Here is a 23,677-nt window from a genome sequence, read left to right on the forward strand (position 1 = left end):
GTTTGGCTAGTGTTTTTTAAGGCCCAGGCACCCCAAAAAAAGCCCTGGTGGTGGGTGTGAACTTCAATGCCCCTATTTTAAATGCACTGATAACATGAAACAGATTAAGCCAGCTTAACCAAATGCCAGAATAACACGAAGCTGTAAAGGAGGGGTCAGACCTGCTTTCTCCAGGCCAGACACAAATGCACAGAGAGAAGCCCAGGTGGAGTGTCAAAAACAACTGAAGGACACTGCCTAGGGGCTGAAAAGCCTATACTCCGGAGTCCCCAGGGTGACAGGAAGCAAGGAAAGAAAATACACAGGTCTTAAAAACCAAAAAAGAAAGCCCAACAGCAGGGGAACCTCAGCCTGACAGTGCTGTCCACCAGCTCTCCAGGCCTTGCCCCTGGACCCAGACAGTCCCTCCCCCTCTAGGCAATGTCCTCCCCTAGGCTAGATAGAGCACATCACACAGCGCAGTTTAAAAAGCTTCTAATGCCAGTTCATAAACATCTTCATTTACTATTGGTGATTACATGTGAATAATATGTTTATACTGTTCTTTATGGAAAACAATTTCAATGAGTCAACGCTGAGAGCACAACAGGCAACCCTCACCCTGAGCCCCTCAGCGTCCTTCCCTAGACAGCAAGAAGCTCCCTCCTCTGTCCCAGGGCTGCCTATCTTCCCCTCTTCCCTCACTGTGGCTCTTGGGCAAAGCATCCTCTATGACCATTAGTCCTCATCGGACAAGTTCTGGTCCAGGGGGTAAACCATGAACATCACATCTGGTCGAGAGGGGACACAGGGATGGCCTGGACGCACAATCTCAAAGCCCAAGAAGCTGAAGGTCTTCAGGAGTGGAGCTGCAGAGAAGAGTGTAAAAAAGGATTCTGGTAAGAAACAACAAGGGTAGGCTCAAATCAAGGGAAAACCCAGAACAAAGATGGAATAAGTAAGCACTAGGCCTTTCCTAAATTTGGACACTCTCAATCCCATGATCTCCCAGGGTTTGTATGTCAAACTCAGGAGCCCCACCTTACTAAGAGCCCCCTTTTCCCCTCCCCAGCCTGGGCAGTAGGTCTCAAGCTGCTCTGCCCCGTCACCTCTGTCTTCCCGGCCCTTCCTGAAGCAGATGAAGACGTAGTTCACTTTCATCTTCTCTTCAGCAAACTCTAGCAGTGCTAACAATCTGCAAGAAGCAAGGAAAACAACTCAGGCCCACCGCCCCCTCTAAACTTCGGCCTCACCCCTCTACACCCCACCCAAGGCTTTCCTGAGGCTTACAGCCAGCACTGTAAATAGGGAAGCTTCAGGAAGAGGGTGCCTATTTCAAGACCTCAGGAGCCCTGAGTTCAGAAAAAAATAAACCACAATCCCTAAGAAAAATGTCACTGAATTCTCTCTTCCTGGAATAAAGGTTCTTCATCTGAAATTAATACCAACCAACTTAACTAATGCAGTTCACAAGAAAGTATGGGACCTAGGAAGAGAACCCAGTTTCTCAGAGGTCCTCCAAAGTTGCCAAGTTTAATGGTGACCACCTGCTGCTGAGAGGGACTTTGGGCCCTAACACTTCCTAAGAGGATTTGCTCAAGAGGCTGGAGCCACTCAAGAGAACTCCATTCTCAGGACTGTTTCTTCCACAGCTGGGTGCTTGGAGGGCCTTGCCCAATCCGGTGAAATCCCACTGTATCTCTGAGCTCCTGGCCTTTGAACTGCACCATTATACGATGGCTCAAGGGGAATTTGATGTCCACTGGGGTGATTAAATGACAGGAATTTGGTTAATGTGATAATGATCTGCTTTCATTATAACAGGCCTGTTTTACTGGCTGAAACTAACCTGTTACAAAATGGTATCTGCTTGGGCAGCCGAGAGCTAGGGGGAAGGCTAGCCATCTGTTGTCTCTAGTAAGCATACGCCCTTCTCTAGAGCAGGCTTCCTGCCCTTCCCCAGCACTTGCTCCTTACCCTTCTTTGCTCCCATCAGCTAATAATCCATCTGGGATTTCTACAAACAGGCTCTGGCTGGACAGGACTGCATCCCAGGAAGAGACCTTCACCTCGGTGACCTCATACTGGAAGTGGACGATGTGAGGTTTTCCATCGTTCACAGGGAGGTCCTGGGTCACAGTGAGCTTCTCGTCCTGGGAGGAGATCAGGTCAGAGGACCAGGTCACTACTGCTTCTGGCCACATCAGAGGCTCCCTAACCTAGGTGGTGTAAGGAGTCCTCTTGGGCCAACCTCAGGGTAGCACGGGATAGAGGGCACGCTGAAGATGTAGAGCAGCATGCTGGCTAAATGGAGCCATCGGGCACTGAGACCACTTGGTGTCACAGCTAAAAGCCAGCATGATGGGAAGGGAATATTTACCAAGAATCCACCAGATGCCGAGTCCTGTACAAAGTACTTTCCCATTTTTCAATCACCACAACAAGCACTTGAGGTAGGCATCAGTATCCCCACTTTAAACGTAAGATACTGGGGGCCCAGAACAATTAAGCAACTGACTCAAGGCACCACAGTGAGTAAATGGCAGAGTTGAGATTCAAATCAGGTCTCCCTGACTAAAAGCCCACGCTTATCCCGCCAACACCATGTTCTTTCCCTTCCTTCTCTGAAAGAGAAACATTAGAAACAAATGAGGATGTTCATGAGGGCTTAGCTGGAGCACAGGTCAACCCAAGCTGGCTTCCAGGTGGCTGCAGAGTCCATGTTGTCTCCCCTGCCACAGTCTCAAGAGACCAGGAATCAGCTGCCCTGCTACCCTTCAATGCCAGTCTTAGAAGTTAAACCACTTCTGGCCTCACAGGAGATTAAAAGGCAGCAAAGGGCTAGCTGCCCCAGCCCAGATCACTCTCGGGACAGACTCCCAGGGTTCTCTATAGCTCCTGTGCTGTGCCCTATGCTGCCAGGGTGATGGATGACTGAGATGCAAGGTGCCCTCTCCTTACCACCCACCCCCGCCACTGCCCTGCCCCATGCCCCCCAGACTGGTAAGGGACAGAAGTCAGAATGCCCGAGAGTCGAGGCCAATGGGAAAACTCCTCCTGGCCCTTGGTACTCCTCAAGAGAAAACTGAGGAGCAGCACCATGCGAGAGCTCTTGCATTCTTCCTCTCACTGTTCCCCCTCCCCCCCCTTTTTCTTCCGCCTCCCACTCAGGGCCCAGAACCAGCACTAAAGTGCTGACCTAAGCTGAGAAGATGGCAGGGTGTTTGCTTGGTGCTGATATCCTCCTGGTACTCCCCAAAAGCCTCATAGCAGCCTCAGTTGAAAAAGTCCTCCCCAGTCCCCCTACTGGCCTGGCCTAAGACTAAAGACTAAGGAGAGTGATCACTGCCCTTAAGCAGATGCTCAGCAGTGTCTGAGAAGCGCTGCTCCAAGCCTTCCACCCCACAGTCCTTACCTTATATATTAGAGCTGAGAGAGAAGGATCCCTGCCGCCCCCTCGCCCACCGGGGATCTTCGACAGTGGGTGAGGGGCATCAGGAGCACCACAGAGGCCCCGGAACAATGTGCCTGCAGCACTGGAGCTGGGGACAGTTACTCAAAGGCAAAATACTACTGCAAGAGATAAAGTGAGACAGTAAACACAAAGTCTTGAAGATTTAACTCAGCATCCTGCCCCACCCCTGCCCTGGCTCTCCCTAAACAAGTACTCCCTCAACAACTGCCCCAGTCCTTCCAGCTACAGCTCTCAGAACTACTTCTCTCTCAAAGGGCAGGAACCCACCATCCTACAGAGGCACAGAGAGTCCCAGAAGGGCTCAGGGTCAAGGGGATAGGTCTGACCAAAGGAGCCCCTGTCAAACATCAAACAAATCTCTGTGGTACCAGCAGACCTTGGGAAGAACCAGATGCTGGCTTGCCTAGTAGGCCTAGAGGCCCAGACCCCCACCAGCCCCTTTCCTTACCCTAACAATGTCTCAACAACCTCTGTGGAAGAATCACAAAGCCTACACAATCACTTCGGGCTGGAGAGGCGTATGGGCCTCAGGAAGTCACATGGGCTGGATACGGAGTCCCTGAGGAACTCCCAAGGCCACTTTTCCAATGATGGCCTCCCTGATCTGAACAATGGAACTAAACAAGAAATCACTTACCCAAATCCCTCTAGGGTCAAGAATTGAATGAAATCCAGGGATTTGGCTCCCGGAGAGGAGATGCACTATAGTACAGAGTATTATGATGGCATCTTAGTCCCTGGTGTGCCACCAGACACAAGGTTGCCCTTCTTTGCTGGAATCTGACCTGGGCGTGGGAGTTCAGGTAATCCTGATGCGATTAGAATGGACACTCAACACATATATATTGCCAGCATGGTGGTTGCTAGGAGGAAGTATACTTGCCAGGACCTGAGTAAGGAAGCCAGTTATCAGATGGATCACAGAGGGTGAAAAGCTCCTAAAGGAGCTCCCTGTCACCTTCAGGTGTGTCCCCTTTACTGGCCACCAGGATTTTCAGGTGGACCAAACAGGGCTCCAAATCTACTCCACTCCTTCTTTGAATCCAATTTACTGGCTCTTTAGGCTGAGATGTAGCTCACTCCAGAGGCGAAGAGCAAGTGAAGCAACGAAAGAGGAAAACTGTGCATTTAACACCATGACTCAGCAGCAAGGCCTGGCCCCAGCACACCAGCCTCAGGGCAGATGGAATGCAGTGGGTAACATATATGGGAGGGCGCTACAGTGGGGTGCTGGGGCCAGCTCACCTAATTGTGCACATCTCTTCCCAGCTATAGTTGCATTTAGTGATGGCATGTTGGTTAGCTTGAATCAGCCATAGGGGGAATATTTAAACCATAGAAAACAGCAAATGCTATAAATCAAGACCTTTTTTCCCTGAAAACCCTTTGTAAAATGTTGAGAGGCACCATTCTGCACACTGTCCTTTGCTTTATGTGGCATGGCGTGCCAGATTTGGATTTTTCGCTTAGGCTCAGAACAACAGAACTAAACTCACACCTAACGTGGCAATGGTACAGTAACCAGAGGCGCAGCCCACTGAGACCCTCCGTACTAAGAGACCTACATGAGCATTCCACCTGAGACAGGAAGTCCAAACCCATCACTGCTATAGCTCAGCTCCTCTGTTCTCTCAAGGACTTCAACCAGGGGCCTGAAATCACACTTGGAAATTTCACTTGGAGATGGAATTCCCAGGCAGTGTCAGTGGGCCCGGAGAAGCACCAGCACCTGGGGATTAACCATGTGCCCCGCCTTAGGCCTCCTCTGGAAAGCCTCAGGGCATCCCATCTCCCCTACTGGGCCTCGCCTCACCGACAGCTAGAGCATTAGGAGCATGAGAGAGGACTGTAATACAGACTGCTCTTAAGAACAGGACTTATTTTCTGCTGGGGGAAATGAGCTGTTAACCCCTTCCAAGGGGTGGGGTGGGAGGAACTGGGAGACTGGGATTGACACATACACATTATTGATACTATGTATAAAACAGACAACTGATGGGAACATACTGTATAACACAGGGAACTCTACCTAATGCACTCTGGTAACCTAAATGGGAGGGGAAGCCCAAAAGGGAGGGGATATGTGTATGGCTGATTCATTTTGTTGTGCACTGGAGGTTATTAACACAACATTGTAAAGCAACCATACTCCAATAAAAATTTTTAAAAAAAAAGAAGAAGAAGAAGAAGGGCTTTCCTGGTGGCACAGTGGATAAGAATCCGCCTGCCAATGCAGGGGACACGGGTTCGATCCCTGGTCCGGGAACAGCGCACAGGCCACGGAGCATCTAAGCCTGTGCACCACAACTACTGAGCCTGCGCTCTAGAGCCCGCGAGCCACAACTACTGGAGCCTGCACACCTAGAGCCCGTGCTCCACAAGAGAAGCCACCGCAATGAGAAGCCCGAGCACCACAATGAAGAGTAGTCCCCGCTCACCGCAACTAGAGAAAGCCCACCTGCAGCAACGAAGACCCAACACAGCCAAAAATAAAGATTAAAAAATTTTAAAAAAAATCCCCCCCTTCCAGTGTGCTAAGGGACAGAATAATAAGACTGTCCAGGCCAGAAAAAAAGGAAAACGAAAGTGGGAGTTTCCCCAAGTAAAGGCACCCACACACACCCCACATGGGACAGTTCCCTTCCCATTCCCTAGTGACCACCTTCAGGCCTCTGTTGAGGTTGCTGCAGGAGCACCAGGAAGGCTGCGCTGCTGGAGAAAGCTGCCTTGCTTGTATTGGTCAGTGGAGCTACCCAAGGACTGGGCAAACCTCTGGGGTAGATAGATGAGATGTAGCCTTGTATACCAGGAGAATTGCATGGGTTCACAAAACAACCAGATCACCAAGGCCCTAGCAGTTCTAAAATTCTGGTGCTAACTCACTTCCAAAGAAATTACTCCTCAATGGTCTCTAGATGGGAGAGCTACATTCAACTCCTGAACTGCATTCCAACCACCATCTTGATTCTGAACTAATTTTCACTTGCAAATAGCAGAAGCAATGGGGCCAACCCACTGAAAAGATCAGAATGAGGTGGAGTTTTGTGGTTTTTTTTGATCCAGAATCCCCTTTGTCTTCCTAGAAATAATCCCTAGGGCCTGCCCGGCGTCTAGCACTAATCTATGAGGTCATGATATTTCTGATGTCATGATCTCACTCCTCCTTCAAATAAAAATGCAAGTAGTCTATCCCACGGTAACAAATTATTTACTTCCCCACTCACGCAAGGATCCTGGAAGCTCTTTCCTCCCCCACAAAGTCTGCACAGAAAGCAAGTGTGTGTGTGTTTGTGTGCGTGTGTGTGAGAGAGTGGGGGGTGGAAGGGTGTTTCAGGTCCCCAACCTGGCATCCAGTTCCAGTTCCCCAAGAGAAACAGCTGGTGTTTGGGATAAGCTTAGTAGACAGTAGATCACAATCAATAGTTACTTTAATCATCCATCATAATAAATCTGTTTTTAGTTACTTGCTATGCGAATGGCAAATTGCTCTCTTTCAAAAAAACCTGGCTGTCATTTCTGACATGAAAAGGGAAGGGATATGGGTACATATGTGGTGGTTAAAGTAATTCAGGGGCATAAAATTGCCCAGCAACGGCCTTCTCGTATCAGCTTTAGTGTTCAAAATGGTATTGTGGCAAAATATGCCACCAACCTCAACAGGAATAGTGAATCCTGGAGGAACTTAAGCACAAGAGAAAGTGGCTTTTAAACACAAGTCTCCCTGTCACAAGATCCAAGTCAGGTTAGGTTTCATATTCAGTTCAGTCATGTTTCTACTGGCTCCAATGCCCAGCTTCTTCCATTCCTCCCTCATATCCTGTTCACTCCATTGCGGGGCAGGCATGGTTTAATCTCTACCACCAAAGGATGATTTAAGAAGCTCAGTCTGGAGGCTGAAAAGATCAGGCTGATTAAGGAGAATCAAATGTTATCAGACTGAACTCAAACATCCAGCTGGGCTGGCCTTGCTTCTGGAGAAGAAGAAAAAAAATACCATGCTGGAAATGAGGGTGTCAGGTATCCAAGTCAATTTGGAAGATAGATGGGAGATTAGAGCCGACGTGTTAGTGCCTTTTATTTTCTCAGTTGCTATCAGACATGCCCTTGGAAACACTCCTCAGGATACATATGAATGCTACCAACTTATCACATCCTGCTGCCTCTAATTTAAAGTGTTCTGTGAAACTGCTGTCTGAAATGTCCTTAGCAGGTTATAATTTCATACGCTGGCTACAGACAGGCAGCGTATGCCACAGATGTATTCCTGGGGAACGTTGCTGGTAAATCATATTTTTATAATTCAAATCCCATTTTTAAATCTCTAGGTGCTTACTATTTAAAGGAGGTAACCTAAAATCTCTTGAGAAAATAAAAGATCTCCTGTTAAAGAAGCACTTCCAGTTGACTTTATGTCAGTTTTGATTTTTATATTTAGTTTGCTCAAAGCAGAGTACAGCCTGCTACACAGAGCAGAGATTTAATATAAAAGTAATTCTGTGGCTAACTTCCATTCAGCTACATTCAACAAATACTTGAATTCATATTCTCCTTGATATACTTTTGATCATGTTTCACTTGAATAAGTGGCCTGAGCTCATTATTCAAGTCTACACCCTTTCTCTCTGGTTTCCATTACCTGTTAGAGGAGGATCAGGCAGCCTTAGTATTACCTACCTTGTGGTATCAAGTGAAAAGACATAAAAACCACATTCCCAAGCATTCTATATTCATTCCCCTCTTTCAACCTCTTCTGACCCATTCCTGTCTCAGCCCTCCCTCACAGAACACTTTCTAGGGTGCCCTGACTTCCCTCACACGGGCTGCTTTTACTCTGAGACTAGGAAGGTCTCTGATGACTAATCCCTACGCAGCAAAGAGGGACCAATCCAGGGCTGCCATTGCAATTAGCTAAAAAGAAACAGGAAGAAAGGTGGGAGGTGAATGGCCACCTTCAGTCTAGTGTGAGCATACAGGCTGATCTCCAGCTGCCAATTCCCCTTCCATATGAGAAGGGGGCCTTGGTCAGATGCCAGGCATAAGTCATTTCACTAGGGCTGTTTGGTGTGCCAAAGGGTGTCTACTTGCTAAGCACGATTATAAAATTATGATTGTAAAATTATAAAATGACATCACCACTCTGAATCACAGACTGAAAGCGAAATTGGGTTTTGGTTGATTTTCCACAAGAAACACACTTATGGTAGCAGCTAGATAGAATATCTGTGCCTCTGAGATTTGCTTATCTTGTTACACAGCTGATATTGGTAGATCTTCAGCCAAAGGTAGGCACAATCACATATGCTATCAGAGATGGGTAGATACCTAGGTGATCATGCTTTAAAATAGGACCTTGGGACTTCCCTGGTGGCGCAGTGGTTGAGAGTCTGCCTGCCAATGCAGGGGACACGGGTTCGATCCCAGGTCTGGGCGGATCCCACATGCCGCGAAGCAGCTATGCCCGTGCGTCACAACTACCGAGCCTGCGCTCTAGATCCCACGAGCCACAACCGCTGAGGCCCACGTGCCTGTAGTCCGCGCTCCGCAACGGGACAGCCCACCGCAATGAGAGGCCCGTGCACCGCAGTGAGGAGTGGCCCTCGCTCGCTGCAACTGGAGAGAACCCGCATGCGGCGACGAGGACCCAACACAGCTATAAATAAATTAATTAAAAAATAAAATAAAATAGGACCTTAATTTTTCATTTCTAGTACCTCAGTCTAGTTTGTACAGTAAGCTCATCACCCAGTTCCAGCCTCTCTTCCCAGGACAGAATTACTTCATTGTTTATACAATATCAAAGACCTAGAAAATTTTCTTAAGGCTTATCTTATACAAAGCATTTTACTATGCCGCTGCTAACCAGAAACTACCTTGTTTTGTTCACTTCAAGTAACAAAATTCTTGCTCACCTACCTGGCCGTTTCTGGTCTATAGGTTTCAATTAGACTTCACAGCCTTCCGAATCATGGCGCCAACTTGAATCAACACTGTGTATTGTTGTGTATCCCATTCAAAAAAGGGATGAATTACTCTTTTTTTTCCCTAGAAATATACATACATAACATCCCTCTACCCCACTCCTCAGTCCCCTTTTTTTATATTTCTAAGCTGCTCTGGGGCTAAATTTGGATTTCCTGCCAGTGAGGAATTACTATTATTAGTCCACACAGCTTTCTGACGCATACCTCCAATTTGGGGGGATTCCTGACTATGCTAGGAGTGTCTCTCTCTATGGGATGGCCTTGAAGGCACATCAAAGGAAAATCTGTTCTCCCTACCACTCCACAACGACAAACCATAGTGCCAGTAAATAAGGAATAACCAAAACCAAATTCTTAGGGGGAGAGACAGAAATTCCATTACCCAGGGAACCATTCAGTGAAGATGCTCAGAGTAGCTATGATGTGCCATTGTACCCTGGCTTCCCCTCGCCCAGGAAAACCACCTGTGGAACCAAATACTTCTCCTCAAAGCCCATCAGACACAGACTAATTATAATTAAGGGTATCAAGCCAGAGCAAACTCTTCTCCACACACTGTACTGTCACAAGGTACTAAGCAAGCCCTAGACAGAGACTATCTTCCTGACCCTACAAATCCAGGGAGAGAAAAGGCATGAAGCTTGATTTACTTGGATTTAAACCTGTTGTTCAAAAACCATAATAAAAGTTCTGGTACTGTGTCTTCTTCCCTCCCCCACCATTAGTAATTTTGACATTTTGCAAGTACTAATCAGAACAAAACTGGAAAGGAAGACCCTTGTTTTCAAAACATACTGCAGGCTCCTCTGCAACTATTTCTTCCAGGAAACCAAGCTTCCACCTCTTGAGTATTTCACTGGAGCCAGGAAAGCTGGAAAGCCCATCCCCCACCGAATGGGCCCTAAACTCCCAGCCAGCTCACCCCTCTGTGGATACAAAACATCAAGAACACTGACTGGGAAGAACATCCGGCTCTTAATCGAAATCCTTAGTTAGGGCCCTACTAGGATTCCTTTTAGAAAGTTAGGTGCAGGCCAGAGGAGGCTCGGAAACATGCTATGGAAACAAGATTGCCATAACTCAAAGAAACCAGACACCCTGCACACCCCACCCCACCCCCAGGCCAAAGTGGAGGAGACTGATCCCAGGCCTTGCTCCTGCCCAGGCCCTGGCAGGTCAGCTGGCTCCTCCCTTCACCTGCCTTTCATACAGCCAAGCCCCTCAAATTACCAACACACTAAGCAGAAAGAAAAAAAAAAAAAAAAAAGCAAGGGCTCTGGAGACAAGCAAGCCTGTTTTGCCACTTAGGAATCTGGAAGGAATCTTCATAGTTAAGCGAACCCAACTCTCTCTTTTTCACATGTAAGCAAACTGGTAAGGCCAGAACTAGAATTCAGGTCTCACACTCACAGTCGGTGAAAAGACCCTTACGTGTTGGTCCTAAGTGCTCAACTCTCAGGGCTCGGCCTGCAAATGACTTGGCACCTAGACCAGTTCAGTCTGGAGGACTCCAGAGAAGGCCTGCTGAGACCACACCACTTTCCAAACCCCACTGCAGAGACAAAAACATAAGACTAGAAAAGAAAAATCCTTCTCACACTGCCCTGGGATTTCCTGTAGGTTCCTCTGCTTCCCTCCACCCCTGCACTTCATCATGCCCCCCCTCATACCTGCACTCTATCCTCAGCACACCCAGCCTTCTTTACCACAAGTAACACCTTTTGCATCCAGTACCATCCAAGTATCTAGCCATCTCCACCTCCTCAGCTCCAGAGGGACTGGTTTAGAGAAGATGAAATAAGTGGGGACTGCAAAGGGGGATGGACATGGAGAGTCTTGGAAAAGGAAAAGAGAGCAGCAGAATACGGCTGCAGGTAAAGAGGGCTTGGGAGGTGGGGTTAACGGGTCAAACAGGACTATACCAAACCAGGAAATGAGCAGTGAATTTTCTTTCTGCATGTAAGGAAGAAACAGGTGTGGAAGAAACAGGTGTGGGAGCTAGATAAGAGTGTTAAGAAGTAAGGGAAGAAAATGGTTAATGGCTGAGAACAGAGTTACTTGAGGTAGGAGAACTGAAGAGGCTGTTGCAGGTATTTTGGGTATTTCTGGATCGTTCCTGGGAGAGAAAGACTAAGACAACACCCTTTTCCACAGAAAAAGGGCTGACACCCACTAAAGGAATATGATGGGAAGGGTCTTCTGGCAGGAAGGGAGGGGAGGCAGTGTTTCTCAACCCTGGTTGCCCATTAGAGAGAGCTTCGAAAATGTATACTAATAACCGGCCCTACCCTAGGCTAATTACACCAGATCTGTGAAGGGAGGCCCAGGTGATTGATTTTTCACATGTGTACCTAGGGTTGAGAAACAAGAAAAGCTGAGATACAAGAAAAGCTGAAAACCCAGCTGGAATATTTAAGAATGGTGCTGTTAAAGGAATGGGAAATGGCAAGTTAAAAACCATTTTTGTGAGAAGGGAGCCCAAGTTTGAGAGGAACCTTGAGTGGTACTTAGAGCTCTGTGTGAAGAAAAGCAATTAGGAGGGCTATCTTTGTAAGAGGAACCAAAACCCAGTTTTGGATAGGCCATGGCACAATTTAAGGAGGATTTTCAGGGAATGGATCTGCTTGCAAAACAATGTGGCCCAAGTGAGAGGCAGAGGCCATAAGGCCAAATCTGGAGACAAAGGGTCTGGTGTGGGGAACTAATGAGCTTCAGACTCATTTTGGAGGGAGCAGCAACAAGTCTTGGGAAACAACGAGGAGGAGAATTAGAACCCAAATTCCAAATAAAAGCCATTCTGATGTATAAGCAGCAGCTGGGGTTAAAAATTATGGGGAATCAGGAAATTAGGAAACAGTTTCACAGAAGAGTTTGGGTCAGAAATATGGGATATGTTGGAGGGAAAGATGCATGACGAGGACTGCCTCAGAGAAAACGAGGAGAGGTGGAGAGAGGAAAATTGAATCATGAATTCTGCCTAGTTTGGGCAGCGGGGAAGTATATATGAAGCAAGTTTAGAAAACTACTGGTGCTTAGTTTCAGAAAGATGTGCAGCTTTTCTCTCCAATTAATGGGGGAAAGCTGGGGTCAGGTTTTGAGGAAGGACACTTGCAAAGGCCCGGTAAGCCGAGTATGGGGACTAATTTGAAAGCACTGGAGGTTCAGGGAAAGAGGGTAGGTCTTCAACAGAAGCAGAGTGGGCTGAACTCTGTGATCTAATAGTCTAGAGATGGGGCTCAGTTAAGATGGGAGGAGTAGAGTATAGATGAGAGAAAGTGTTTAAAGGGGTAGGAATGTTTAGAAGTGCGTTGGGGGGAATATCATGGAGGGCAGGAATCAAGCCCAAAGTGAGAAATAAAAAGGATGATGTTGGCAGACCGGGAAAATGGGGCCTAATTGGGAAAGGGGTGCCGGGGGTGGGGGAACGGGAGGGAAAAGATGAAGCTGGAGTGAGGGACCAAGGGGAGCACTAAGCGTCACGGCAAAGACTATTAGGCCTGACTGGGGGGGGGGGCGAGGGTGACAGGTGGGGGTAATGGGTCCAATTGAGAACTGAAGGACGGAGTCTGACCTGGGGCGGGGGGGGGGAAGTGATAAAAGAAGCTTCTGGTTGGAAGGTGCAGTTTAAATTAGAGGAGGGATTCAAAGGGAAGAATTTTAAGTGACTTAAACGAGCAGGAAGAAAGATTCGGGGAAGACGAGAAACAATTTGGGGAATCTGGATGAGAGCGAAAGCACAGTTTCGGGAAGGGGCCACCGTTCGGCGGGGCTGAAAGGAACTGGGGACTGGATTGGAAGACTGGGTCCCGGTCTTTGGGGGCTTCACCGGGCTGCACGCTCGGACGAGGGGGATGGGCCAGGCTGGAGGAAGGGGCGCTAAAGGACGGAGGGAGGCCCAGCTGCGGGGCTGCGGCTCGGACTGGGGTGGCTGAAGTAGGGAAGGGACCCAGTGGGGGCCGGATGGGGCCCCTTAGGAGGGGCGAGAACCGGCTGGGGGATGGGGAGGAGGCCCTCTGGAGCAGAGGAGGGGAGGATGGGGGCGGGGAGCCTAAACCGGGCCGTTACCTGTCCTGGGTGTTTATCATCCTCGGCGGCTCTGCTCAGGGTGGGAAGAGGCGGCGCAGGGAGTGGGTAGGTGGATGAGTGGGCGGGTGTGGGGTCGCGCGCGCACGCGGGGCCGAGCTCTGCGGGCTAAGTCCCTGTCAGGCAGCGGGCCCAGAGCCCTCCTCCTGCCTCAGCGAGCGCCTGCCTCCAACTGACCCTCCCCGGCCGCCGCCGACGCCGCTGCAACCGCCCCGCCCCCGAGTGCCTTATCTGCATAGCCCCACCCCAGCGCCGCGCGGTGTCCTGGGAAACTGGGGCCCACAACAAAGGGCAAAGCACCGCCCCACCGCCGCGCAGGCGCACCAGGGGCGGTAGGGGCCAGGGGCCAGGGGCGGTAGGGGCGGTAGGGGCGGTAGGGGTGAGGGGCCGTAGGGGAGGGGGCCGGGCGGAGGTCCAGATGAAAAGCGGCCTGTGGGGGTGGTCGTGGTCGTGGCGGCAGCCTAGCGGCCCGAACGATGCGTTGACTTTCAGGTACCGTTTACTGAGCATTGACCTGACAGTCCTGGTCTCTAGCCCTTGTTTGCATGGGGCCGAGTAGGGCTGTGTCATTTGTAGGCCCTGGGAGGATATTTTATTAAACAAATTCGTAAATCTAGAAGTACTACACATATTAAAAAAAAAAAAGAAGTACTACACGTATTATATTAGCGCCATTCGAGACTAAGCCCAGGCCAACAGATCTGTTACCTTAGCTAATATGCAGATCAGTACCTCAGCTATCAGCTGAGATCAACAATCTCTGCACCTTACAGACATATCTCAGGGCAACAGTCAAGGCCTGCTACTGGCTGGGGTCATCTGAAGCCAAATGGCTGTGAGTGAGGATCACAGTCACCTGACAGCAGTGGTGGACGGCATCAACGCTGACTTGTTTACAAGCACTTCAGATCACAATAATGCAAGGTTACTAGTTAACAGTCACTATCCCTGCTGGTCCTTATCACAGATAAGTGTCAACAGGTCACAATCACTGATGCACAGACCCCTCAGATGACAGGCACTTCAACACAATCATCAGAGCTCTGACCCTGTTCATGGTCAACCCAGACTGCAAAGAAGAGGGGTCATGTTATCTCAGAGCACAATGGGTAGCTGTCATCTCAAATCCCATTCATTCATTTATTCAACAAATACTTATTGAGCAGCTACCTTCTCCACGCTCCAGGCATGTGCAAAAGTCCAGGAATACTCAAGGATCAACTAGGCAAAGTTCCTGCCTTGGATGTCACATTCTGATCAGAGGGAGGGACACAGACAGGCCATCATAATATGAGGTAAGTGCTCAATCTGAGGGAGGCCACAGAGAAAGTAACTAGGGAATTAGAGATGGTTTCACAGAAAGGATGATCACAATCACTCCAGATCAAAGGTCACTATGACCCCCAGTGGATAATAGCCACAAGTCACAAATGTCCCACATTAAAGCCATCCAGGACACTACAACTCCACAAACATGCTTATGGTTTTTAGATGATGGGAATTCAGGCATGGAAGAAAGCTTGGAGCTGCCAAACTAAGGCTTTTTCAGCAGAAGTTGAAGTGGTAAACGATACCAGAACTGCCCAGATTATCATTAGATATTAAGCACGACTGGTCCCATACTCTGGCTCACTTTAGATCTCTACCTTGTCTCCATGACTATGCCTACCTGCTTTTCCAAGTTCAAGCCAGGTATGTTCTGACCTTAGTGCATAGCAGAATTGAACAATTAAACCCACCCCTGATCTACATCATGTCATAGTCCCAGAGACCTGGGCAATCCTCCTGCTCCCCAAAGGGAGCTGGGGTGGTTCATTTCTGCCAGACAATCAATCCCCTGGATAAGTAACCCCTTGGCCTAAAGGATAGTTTTTGAACAACCAGCAGATATTAACTCACTATGTCAATAATAGCCACCATTTATTGAGCATCATGCTAAAGTGCTAATTTTTACAACAGCTCTCCACTCCTGTTTTACAGATGAAATGAATTGAACCTCAGGGAGCTTTTGCCAGCTAATATTTTTGAGGACCCATATAAACCAGGCAAGTTAATTTATTTGCTCTAATCTGAAGCTAGTAAGTGGTAGCGTTAGAATTTGGGCCCAGAGTTGCCTGATCCTGTGCTTGGTCTGTATTCACATGGTGGAGGAGTGAGGAGGGGTCTCGCACAACTTGCTGCTTGAAGGAGTGACCACCCTGATGGCTGCCTGACCAGCAAGTGAAAAATTCACAAAAACGGGGAGCCACCTTCCTCTAATCTGTACTGTCTGATATGTCAGCCACTAGCCACTAGTGGCTATTTAAACTTAAATTAATTAAAATGAAATAACGTTAGGGACTTCTCTGGTGGCACAGTGGTTAAGAAGCCACCTGCCAATGCAGGGGACATGGGTTCGATCCCTGGTCCGGGAAGATCCCACATGCCACGGAGCAACTAAGCCCGCGCTCTAGAGCTGGCGAGCCACAACTACTGAGCCCACGCACCATAACTACTGAAGCCCGTACGCTCTAGGGCCCACGTGCCGCAACTACTGAGCCGGCATGCTGCAACTACTGAAGCCCGCGTGCCTAGAGCCCGTGTTCCGCAACAAGGGAAGCCACTGCAATGAGAAGCCCATGCACTGCAACAAAGAGTAGACCCCGCTCGCCACAACAAGAGAAAGCCCGCGCACAGCAACAAAGACCCAGACGCAGCCAAAAAAAAAGACATAAAGTTACAAATTCAGTTCCTCAGTCCCATTAGCCACATTTCATGTGCTTCACAGCCACATATGGCTAGCGCTTACAGTACTGCACAGTGCAGGTTTTCCATCCACACAGAAAGTTCCAGAGAGCGCTGTATCCCATCATTCCCCTATCCCTATTTACCACAGTCACCACCACAGGTTCTAGCTCCCTCTCATCCATTATCACCTCTATCCTTGTCCTCACACTGGCTCCCAGCTTCTTGCCCCCAGCCATATCTTTCCCCCCACCGTGCCTTCGGCAACCTGTGATCAGCAATTCTTCCACATCAGCTTTTCTCAGGATGCTGCCTTCACCTCCTTGCCTTACCTGAAACCTGGCTCTCCCCTGAAGACACTGCTTCTTTAGCAGCCCTCTTAGATGAATGCTATTTTCTTCTCAGTCTTGTGTACCTCAGGGTCAGGAAGTAAGTCTATTCCTCTTCCACCCCCAATGCTATTTCTAAACCCCTCCCTCCTACAGTGCTTCCCCTCCCTCCTACAAAACCCCTGTTCCTTGGAAGCTTCACCATCTGGACATACCATTTTGGTTGATGTCATCAATCAACCTCCCGGTCGATGCCCCTCACTTAGCTCTTAGCTCGCTGCCTCTCTCCCCCCCAATTTTGTTATATTTGGTGAGCTCAACGTCCATGTGATGGCCCCTCCAACATCCTGACCTCCTCGTCTCCAGCACTATTTCCCACACTCCACAGCAGTTGCCCACTCCTGCAGTCACACCCTCAACTTTTTCACCAAACATCATACCACTTGCAAAATACAGACCCTCTGGCCACATTTTCCTTAAGCCTTCCTCAACAATTCATGAGCTCTGATCCCTTGACCTCACTAACTTCTCACTATTCATGAGCCCCAGCTTCCACATTCCTTCTTTTCTAGCTCTGTTTCCATCATCATGATAACCACTCTCTCGCCCTGTCTCCTTTGGTGCTTGCTGGCAACACCCCTACTCTGGATCAATCCACCATTTGCCTTCTCAGTGCTTTTGCTGGAGCAAAATCACACTGCCAGGCAGATTATCTTCTGTTCACAAATCCTAACCTCAAATGGTTCTCAACACTGCCTGGGACTTCCTACTATATTTCCCCAATTTTTCCATTCTCTAAGATGGATTTTATACCTATTCTCTCTCTACAAAACCTCTACGCCTCTCATCTTAGCTGATGACTAGCCTCTTAAGTTTTTTTCCCCAGTTTTGTTGAGCTATAATGGACATATAACATTATATTAGTTTTAGGTGTACAACATGGTGATTGAATATGTATAAATACATACATAGGGACTTCCCTGACGGTCCAGTGGTTAAGACTCCGTGCTTCCAATGCAGGGGGCTTGGGTTCGATCCCTGGTTGGCGATCCCACATGCCATGCAGCATGGCCAAAAATAAATAACACCATACGTGTGTATTATATATATATATATATACACACACACACATCTCCTTAACCTCTGTTTTTTAATATTTTTATTTTTATTTTTTTTGTCTGCGTTGGGTCTTAGTTGCGGCATGCGGGATTTTCACTGAGGCATGCGAGATCTTTCCTTGAGGCATGTGGGCTCTTCGCAGCGGCACACGGGCTTCTCTCTAGTTGTAGCGTGCGGGTTTTCTCTTCTCTAGTTGTGGCACGTGGGTTCCAGAGCACGTGGGCTCCGTAGTTTGCGGCACGTGGCTCTCCAGTTGAAGCATGCAAGCTCAGTAGTTGTGGCGTGCGAGCTTAGTTGCCTGGAGGCTATGTGGGATCTTAATTCCCCGACCAGGGATCAAACCCACCTCCCCTGCTTTGGAAGGCAGATTCTTTACCACTGGACCACCAGGGAAGTCCCCTTAACCTCTCATGTTACTGAGGAAATAGAAGCAAAGAGAAACTCCCTCTCATTCCTGATACAACCTGCAAAACAATCTGCCTCTCCACCCACCTGTATCCCCTTCTGGTACTCTGAGAAGTGTCCCCTCCCTTACAAAAGACCAGACAACCCCTCCACAGGAGACACGGAGCCCACCCTCTCTCCCCCTTTTTTTAAAAATAAATTTATCTATTTATTTATTCATTCATTTATTTATTTTATTTTTGGCTGCATTGGGTCTTCGTTGCTGCGCACGGTCTTTCTCTAGTTGTGGCGAGCGGGGGCTACTCTTTGTTGCGGTGCACGGCCTTCTCATTGCTGTGGCTTCTCTTGTTGTGGAGCACAAGCTCTAGGCATGCGGGCTTCAGTAGTTGTGGCTCGTGGGCTCTAGAGCGCAGACTCAGTAGTTGTGGCACAGGGGCTTAGTTGCTCTGCAGCATGTGGGATCTTCCCGGACTAGGGCTCAAACCCATGTCTCCTGCATTGGCAGGCGGATTCTTAACCACTGCACCACAAGGGAAGCCCTCCCCTTTTCAAAGACCTGGCTCAAGCAATCTAATCTCCGCCTTCAGCACACAAACATGCTCTCCAATCCTTAAAAAATAACAACACAGCCATTCTGGAAAACAGTTTGGCAGTTCCTTAGAAAACTAGCCATGCAACTATCAGATGACCCAGGAATTGCACTCCTGGGCATTTATTCTGGAGACATGAAAACTTACGTTCACATAAAAACTTGTACATGTATGTTCCTAGCAGCTTTATTCATAATAGCCCAAAACTGGAATCAGCCCATATGTCCTTCAGCAGGTGAATAGTTAAACAAACTGGTACATCCAAACTGTGGAATATAATTCAGCAATAAAAAGGACTGAACTATTTTTTTTTTTTTTTTTTTTTTGCGGTACACGGGCCTCTCACTGCTGTGGCCTCTCCCGCTGCGGAGCACAGGCTCCGGACGCACAGGCCCAGCGGCCATGGCTCACGGGCCCAGCCGCTCCGCGGCATGCGGGATCCTCCCAGACCGGGGCACGAACCCGCGTCCCCCGCATCGGCAGGCGGACCCCCAACCACTGCGCCACCAGGGAAGCCCAAGGACTGAACTATTGATTGATACATGCAACAACCAGGATGACTCTCCTGGGAATTAGGCTGATTTTAAAAAGGTCACATACTGTACTATTCCATTTATATAACATTTTGAAATGACAAAAATTTTAGAAATAGAAGACAGATTAGTGGTTGCCAGGGGTTTGGGATGGGGTGGAGGAAGGCGGGGAGGGAGTGGGTGTGATTACACAAGGACAACACTGGGGGATCCTGGTGGTGATGGAACTGTTCAGTATCTGACAGTGGTGGTGGAAACATGAACCTACTCAGGTGCTAAAATTGTATAGAACTAAACACACACAGGCACATGCAAATGAGTACAAGAAAAACTGGGATAACCTGCATGAGATAGGTGGATTGCATGAATGTTGATATCCTGATTATGAGGTTACACTATAGTTAGTTTTGCAAAATATTGCCATTGGGACAAACTGTACAAAGTGTATCAGTGTATACTACTTCTTACAAGTGCATGTGACTCTACAATTATCTGATCAAATTTTTAAAAATTATATATATATTATATTATATATTATATATAATATTAATATATAATATAATAATTATATAATATATATATTATATATATAATGTGATAAGTTTGCACTCAGGTAAAATCATATATGTAAATATAACAAAAATGTATTTAACAAGAACAACAAAAGCTATGAACTAGGTTACAGGACAGAGTATTCTAGTCCCTGGAACTGCTCCTGCAAGTATGACAGTGACAAACTCAAGGGAACAAAAACAGGTAAGTAAGGAGAATATAGGACAAGATGTAAGAAGGAGGCTAGAGGGGTAATCAGTGGACCTTAGTGTCTGTAGGATCTCATTCAAGAAAGCTATATGGTTGATATCACTTATATGTGGAATCTAAAAATACGACACAAATGAACATATCTACGAAACAGAAACAGACTCACAGATACAGAGAAGAGACTTGCGGTTGCCAAGGGGGAGCAGGGGTGGGGGGAGGGAAGTACAGGAGTTTGGGATTAGCAGATAAACAACAAGGTCCTACTGTATAGCACAGAGAACTATATTTGATATCCTGTGATAAACCATAATGGAAAATATGGAAAAGAATCACTTTTCTGTACAGCAGAAATTAACACAACATTGTAAATCAATTATACTCCAATAAAATTTTAAATAAAGAAAGAAAGAAAGCTATATGCCATGTGGCTCAGACAAATCTGAGCTTGGCCACTGCCTGGCAATATGATTTCGGACAAGTCACATGGCTACTAAGGCCCACCTCCTCCTCAGTGAAAAACAGGGTCATGGCACTTGCCCTCCAAGACTACCATGGGATTAAATAAAATAGTGTATGTGGAAATACCTAGCCCAGCGTGTAGAAGATATTCCATAAGTGTAAATTCAGTCCTACCTCCCTCTGAATAAACATCTCTCCAGAGGGAATTCCCTGGTGGCGCAGTGGTTAAGACTCTGTGCTCCCAATGCAGGGAGCCCAAGTTCGATCCCTGGCCATGGAACTAGATCCCACACACACGCCACAACTAAGAGTTCACATGCCACAACTAAGGAGCTCACGAGTCACAACTAAGGATCCTGCCTGCCAGAAATAAGACCCAGCACAACCAAATAAATAAATATTTTTTAAAAAACTCTCCAGAAGGGGGCTTCCCTGGTGGCGCAGTGGTTGAGAGTCCGCCTGCCGATGCAGGGGACACGGGTTCGTGTCCGGGAGGATCCGGGAGGATCCCACATGCCGCGGAGCAGCTGGGCCCGTGAGCCATGGCCGCTGAGCCTGCGTGTCCGGAGCCTGTGCTCCGCAACGGGAGAGGCCACAACAGTGAGAGGCCCGCGTACCGCAAAAAAAAAAAAAAAAAAAAAACTCTCCAGAAAAGATCTAGTAAAAACTAATTTATAATGATAAAATTCATGAGTGCTTATTGATGCTCAAAAGGAAAGAGAAAGAGAGAAAAAAGAGAAGTTAAAGGAAGAAAACCCATCATTGACCACCTTTAGAGAATTCAAAGGAACCAACTCATTTTCTGAAAACTGGTAAATAAAGGGAGAGAATTCAAGTCAAGCATTTAACTTGCCTTTCTTATCTGAACTATATTTCAGGTTAACAAAATTATTGATGGGAGATGATTCTGAAAACTGGCAAGAGTAAGAAACAAGCATTCAATCTGATTTTCTTTACAAACGTGCCTCAAGACAACCAATTAGATAATAAATGAAGAAGGAATAATAGAACATCACCATTTTGCAAACCCTTAATGAGATCATGATCACCAACAGCTGTTAATATGACAAAGGAGAGAAACACATGAAGGCTATGTGCCTCCTGATGAAAGGATACGTCAGACCTATGAAGTATTTTTGAAAAAGAACTTGAACCTGAATCAGAGCAAGACTTTATATCTAACTACAGTTTACAGTTCTGTAAAAGGAGACAAAGGATGGCATCACAAGAATGTTCAACGCAATCAGCAAAATCCCAAATGCTGGAAGTTTCTAAAGGACAGAAATCTCTATTTCTTCACCAAAAAATAAAGAGGAGAAACCGGTAGATTAAAAGAGATTGAAGAGACTTACCACCAAATGTAACCAGTGGCCCTTTTTAGATAGTGATTCAAACAAACCAACTGTTTAGAATATACATACAGGGACTTCCCTGATGGTACAGTGGTTAAGAATCCACCTGCCAATGCAGGGGACACGAGTTCGTTCCTAGTCCGGGAAGATCCCACATGCTGCGGAGCAACTAAGCCCACACGCCACAACTACTGAGCCTGCGCTCTAGAGCCCGCGAGCCACGACTACTGAGCCCATGCGCCTAGAGCCCCTGCTCTGCAATGAGACAAGCCACCACAATGAGAAGCCCATGCACTGCAATGAAGAGTAGCCCCCACTCGCTGCAACTAGAGAAAGCCTACGCTCAAAAATGAAGACCCAATGCAGCCAAAAATAATAAATAAAAAATTTTAAAATATATGTTAAAAAAAAGAATATATAAAATAGTGAAAATAAAATAAAATATACATACATACACACACACACCCCTGACAGTGCACCCTGCGGGGAATTCAGGAATGAGAAAAACAGGATACTGGCCCTAGATAGTTGAGATGCGTTATCTAAAGAATAATTTCAATGAGCCCAGACTCTTACATCTTCCCATATGCAGAAAAATACTAAAATAATTAACTTGAGACACCTTTTTTTTTTTATGATTAGCAGTAATCCTTTGACATTCAACAACATGGTTCAGGTTTTTTTTTTTTAATTAATTAATTTATGTTTGGCTGCGTTGGGTCTTCGTTGCTGTGCACGGGCTTTCTCCAGTTGCGGCGAGCGGGGGCTACTCTTCACTCTTAGTTGCGGTGCACGGGCTTCTCGTTGCGGTGGCTTCTCTTGTTGCAGAGCACGGGCTCTAGGCACGTGGGCTTCAGTAGTTGTAGCTCGCAGGCTTAGTTGCTCCGCAGCATGTGGGATCTTCCCGGACCAGGGCTTGAACCCATGTCCCCTGCACTGGCAGGAGGATTCTTAACCACTGCGCCACCAGGGAAGTCCCTACATGGGTTTTTGTTTTTTTGTCCCTCCCCGCCCCCCACCGCCAGCAAAACTCCTATATATCCTGGCTCCTCCCTCACCCCTTTGGAACAGTTTTTCAGAGCCATCTCAGAGGCTGGCTCCCAGGCTATAGTCCTTAGTAGGCCCCCAAATAAAACATAACTCACAACTTTTAGGTTGTATTTTTTCTTCAGTCAGCAGCAACGGTGACTACAGTTAACAATACTGTATTGTATATTTGAAAGTTGCTAAGAGAGTTCTCATCACAAGAAAAAAAATTTTAACTATGTGTGGTGATAGATGTTAACTTATTCTGGTAATCATTTCCCACTTTATACATATATCAAATCATTATGTTGTACACCTAAAACCAATACAACATTTTATGTCAATTATGTCTCAATTAAAAAGATAATTATTAGATATTTTTTAGATCTGATAATCATATTTTTTTCTTTTTTCTTTCTTCTTTTTTTAAAAAATTTTTTGGCCGTGCTGTGCGGCATGTGGGATCTTAGTTCCCCGACAAGGAATCGAACCCATGCCCCCTGCAGTGGAAGCACAGAGTTTTAACCACTGGACCACCAGGGAAGTCCCAATTGTATTATTTTTAAAAGAATCTGGGTCTTTTAGTCTTTTAGTGAAATACACTGAAATATTTATGGATGAAATGATATGCCTGAGATTAGCTTCAAAAGAATATGAGGGGAGAGGATAGCTATGATAGTTAATCAAGTCATAGCTAACCAATAGCTATGACTTGATAACTGCGGAATCATGCTTTTAACGTGAATGTTTGCCATTTTCCATAATAATTTTTTTTTAATTTAAAAAGCAAAACAGGGAGGGAATACCCTGGTGGTCCAGTGGTTAGGACTCCGAGCTTTCACTGCCAGGGCCCGGGTTCA

The 23,677-nt window shown here is 47.1% G+C and overlaps 1 protein-coding gene and 1 long non-coding RNA gene across 4 annotated transcripts; one reads left to right on the forward strand and one right to left on the reverse strand.

Annotated features, from left to right (window-relative positions):
• Positions 1–380: 380 nt before the first annotated feature.
• Positions 381–13,737, reverse strand: OAZ2 (ornithine decarboxylase antizyme 2; the record flags this gene model as incomplete). Its single annotated transcript, NM_001291898.1, is given in 5 exon segments — positions 381–848; positions 1,089–1,174; positions 1,957–2,132; positions 3,395–3,552; positions 13,501–13,737. Coding segments are annotated over 5 exon segments (570 nt in total). The 5' UTR covers positions 13,521–13,737.
• Positions 13,738–13,783: 46 nt separating this feature from the next.
• Positions 13,784–22,137, forward strand: LOC141277765 (uncharacterized). 3 transcript variants are annotated; one of them, XR_012329579.1, is made up of 4 exons: positions 13,784–13,850; positions 14,705–14,813; positions 15,499–15,563; positions 21,318–22,137. It is a non-coding gene; the product is annotated as an uncharacterized lncRNA (long non-coding RNA). The 3 variants fall into 3 exon arrangements; XR_012329576.1 differs by lacking the exon at positions 13,784–13,850 and adding an exon at positions 13,951–14,010; XR_012329581.1 differs by lacking the exon at positions 13,784–13,850 and adding an exon at positions 14,042–14,442.
• Positions 22,138–23,677: the final 1,540 nt, after the last annotated feature.

The sequence above is a fragment of the Tursiops truncatus genome, chromosome 2 (genome assembly GCF_011762595.2).
Source record: "Tursiops truncatus isolate mTurTru1 chromosome 2, mTurTru1.mat.Y, whole genome shotgun sequence".
Taxonomy (NCBI): Eukaryota; Metazoa; Chordata; class Mammalia; order Artiodactyla; family Delphinidae; genus Tursiops; species Tursiops truncatus.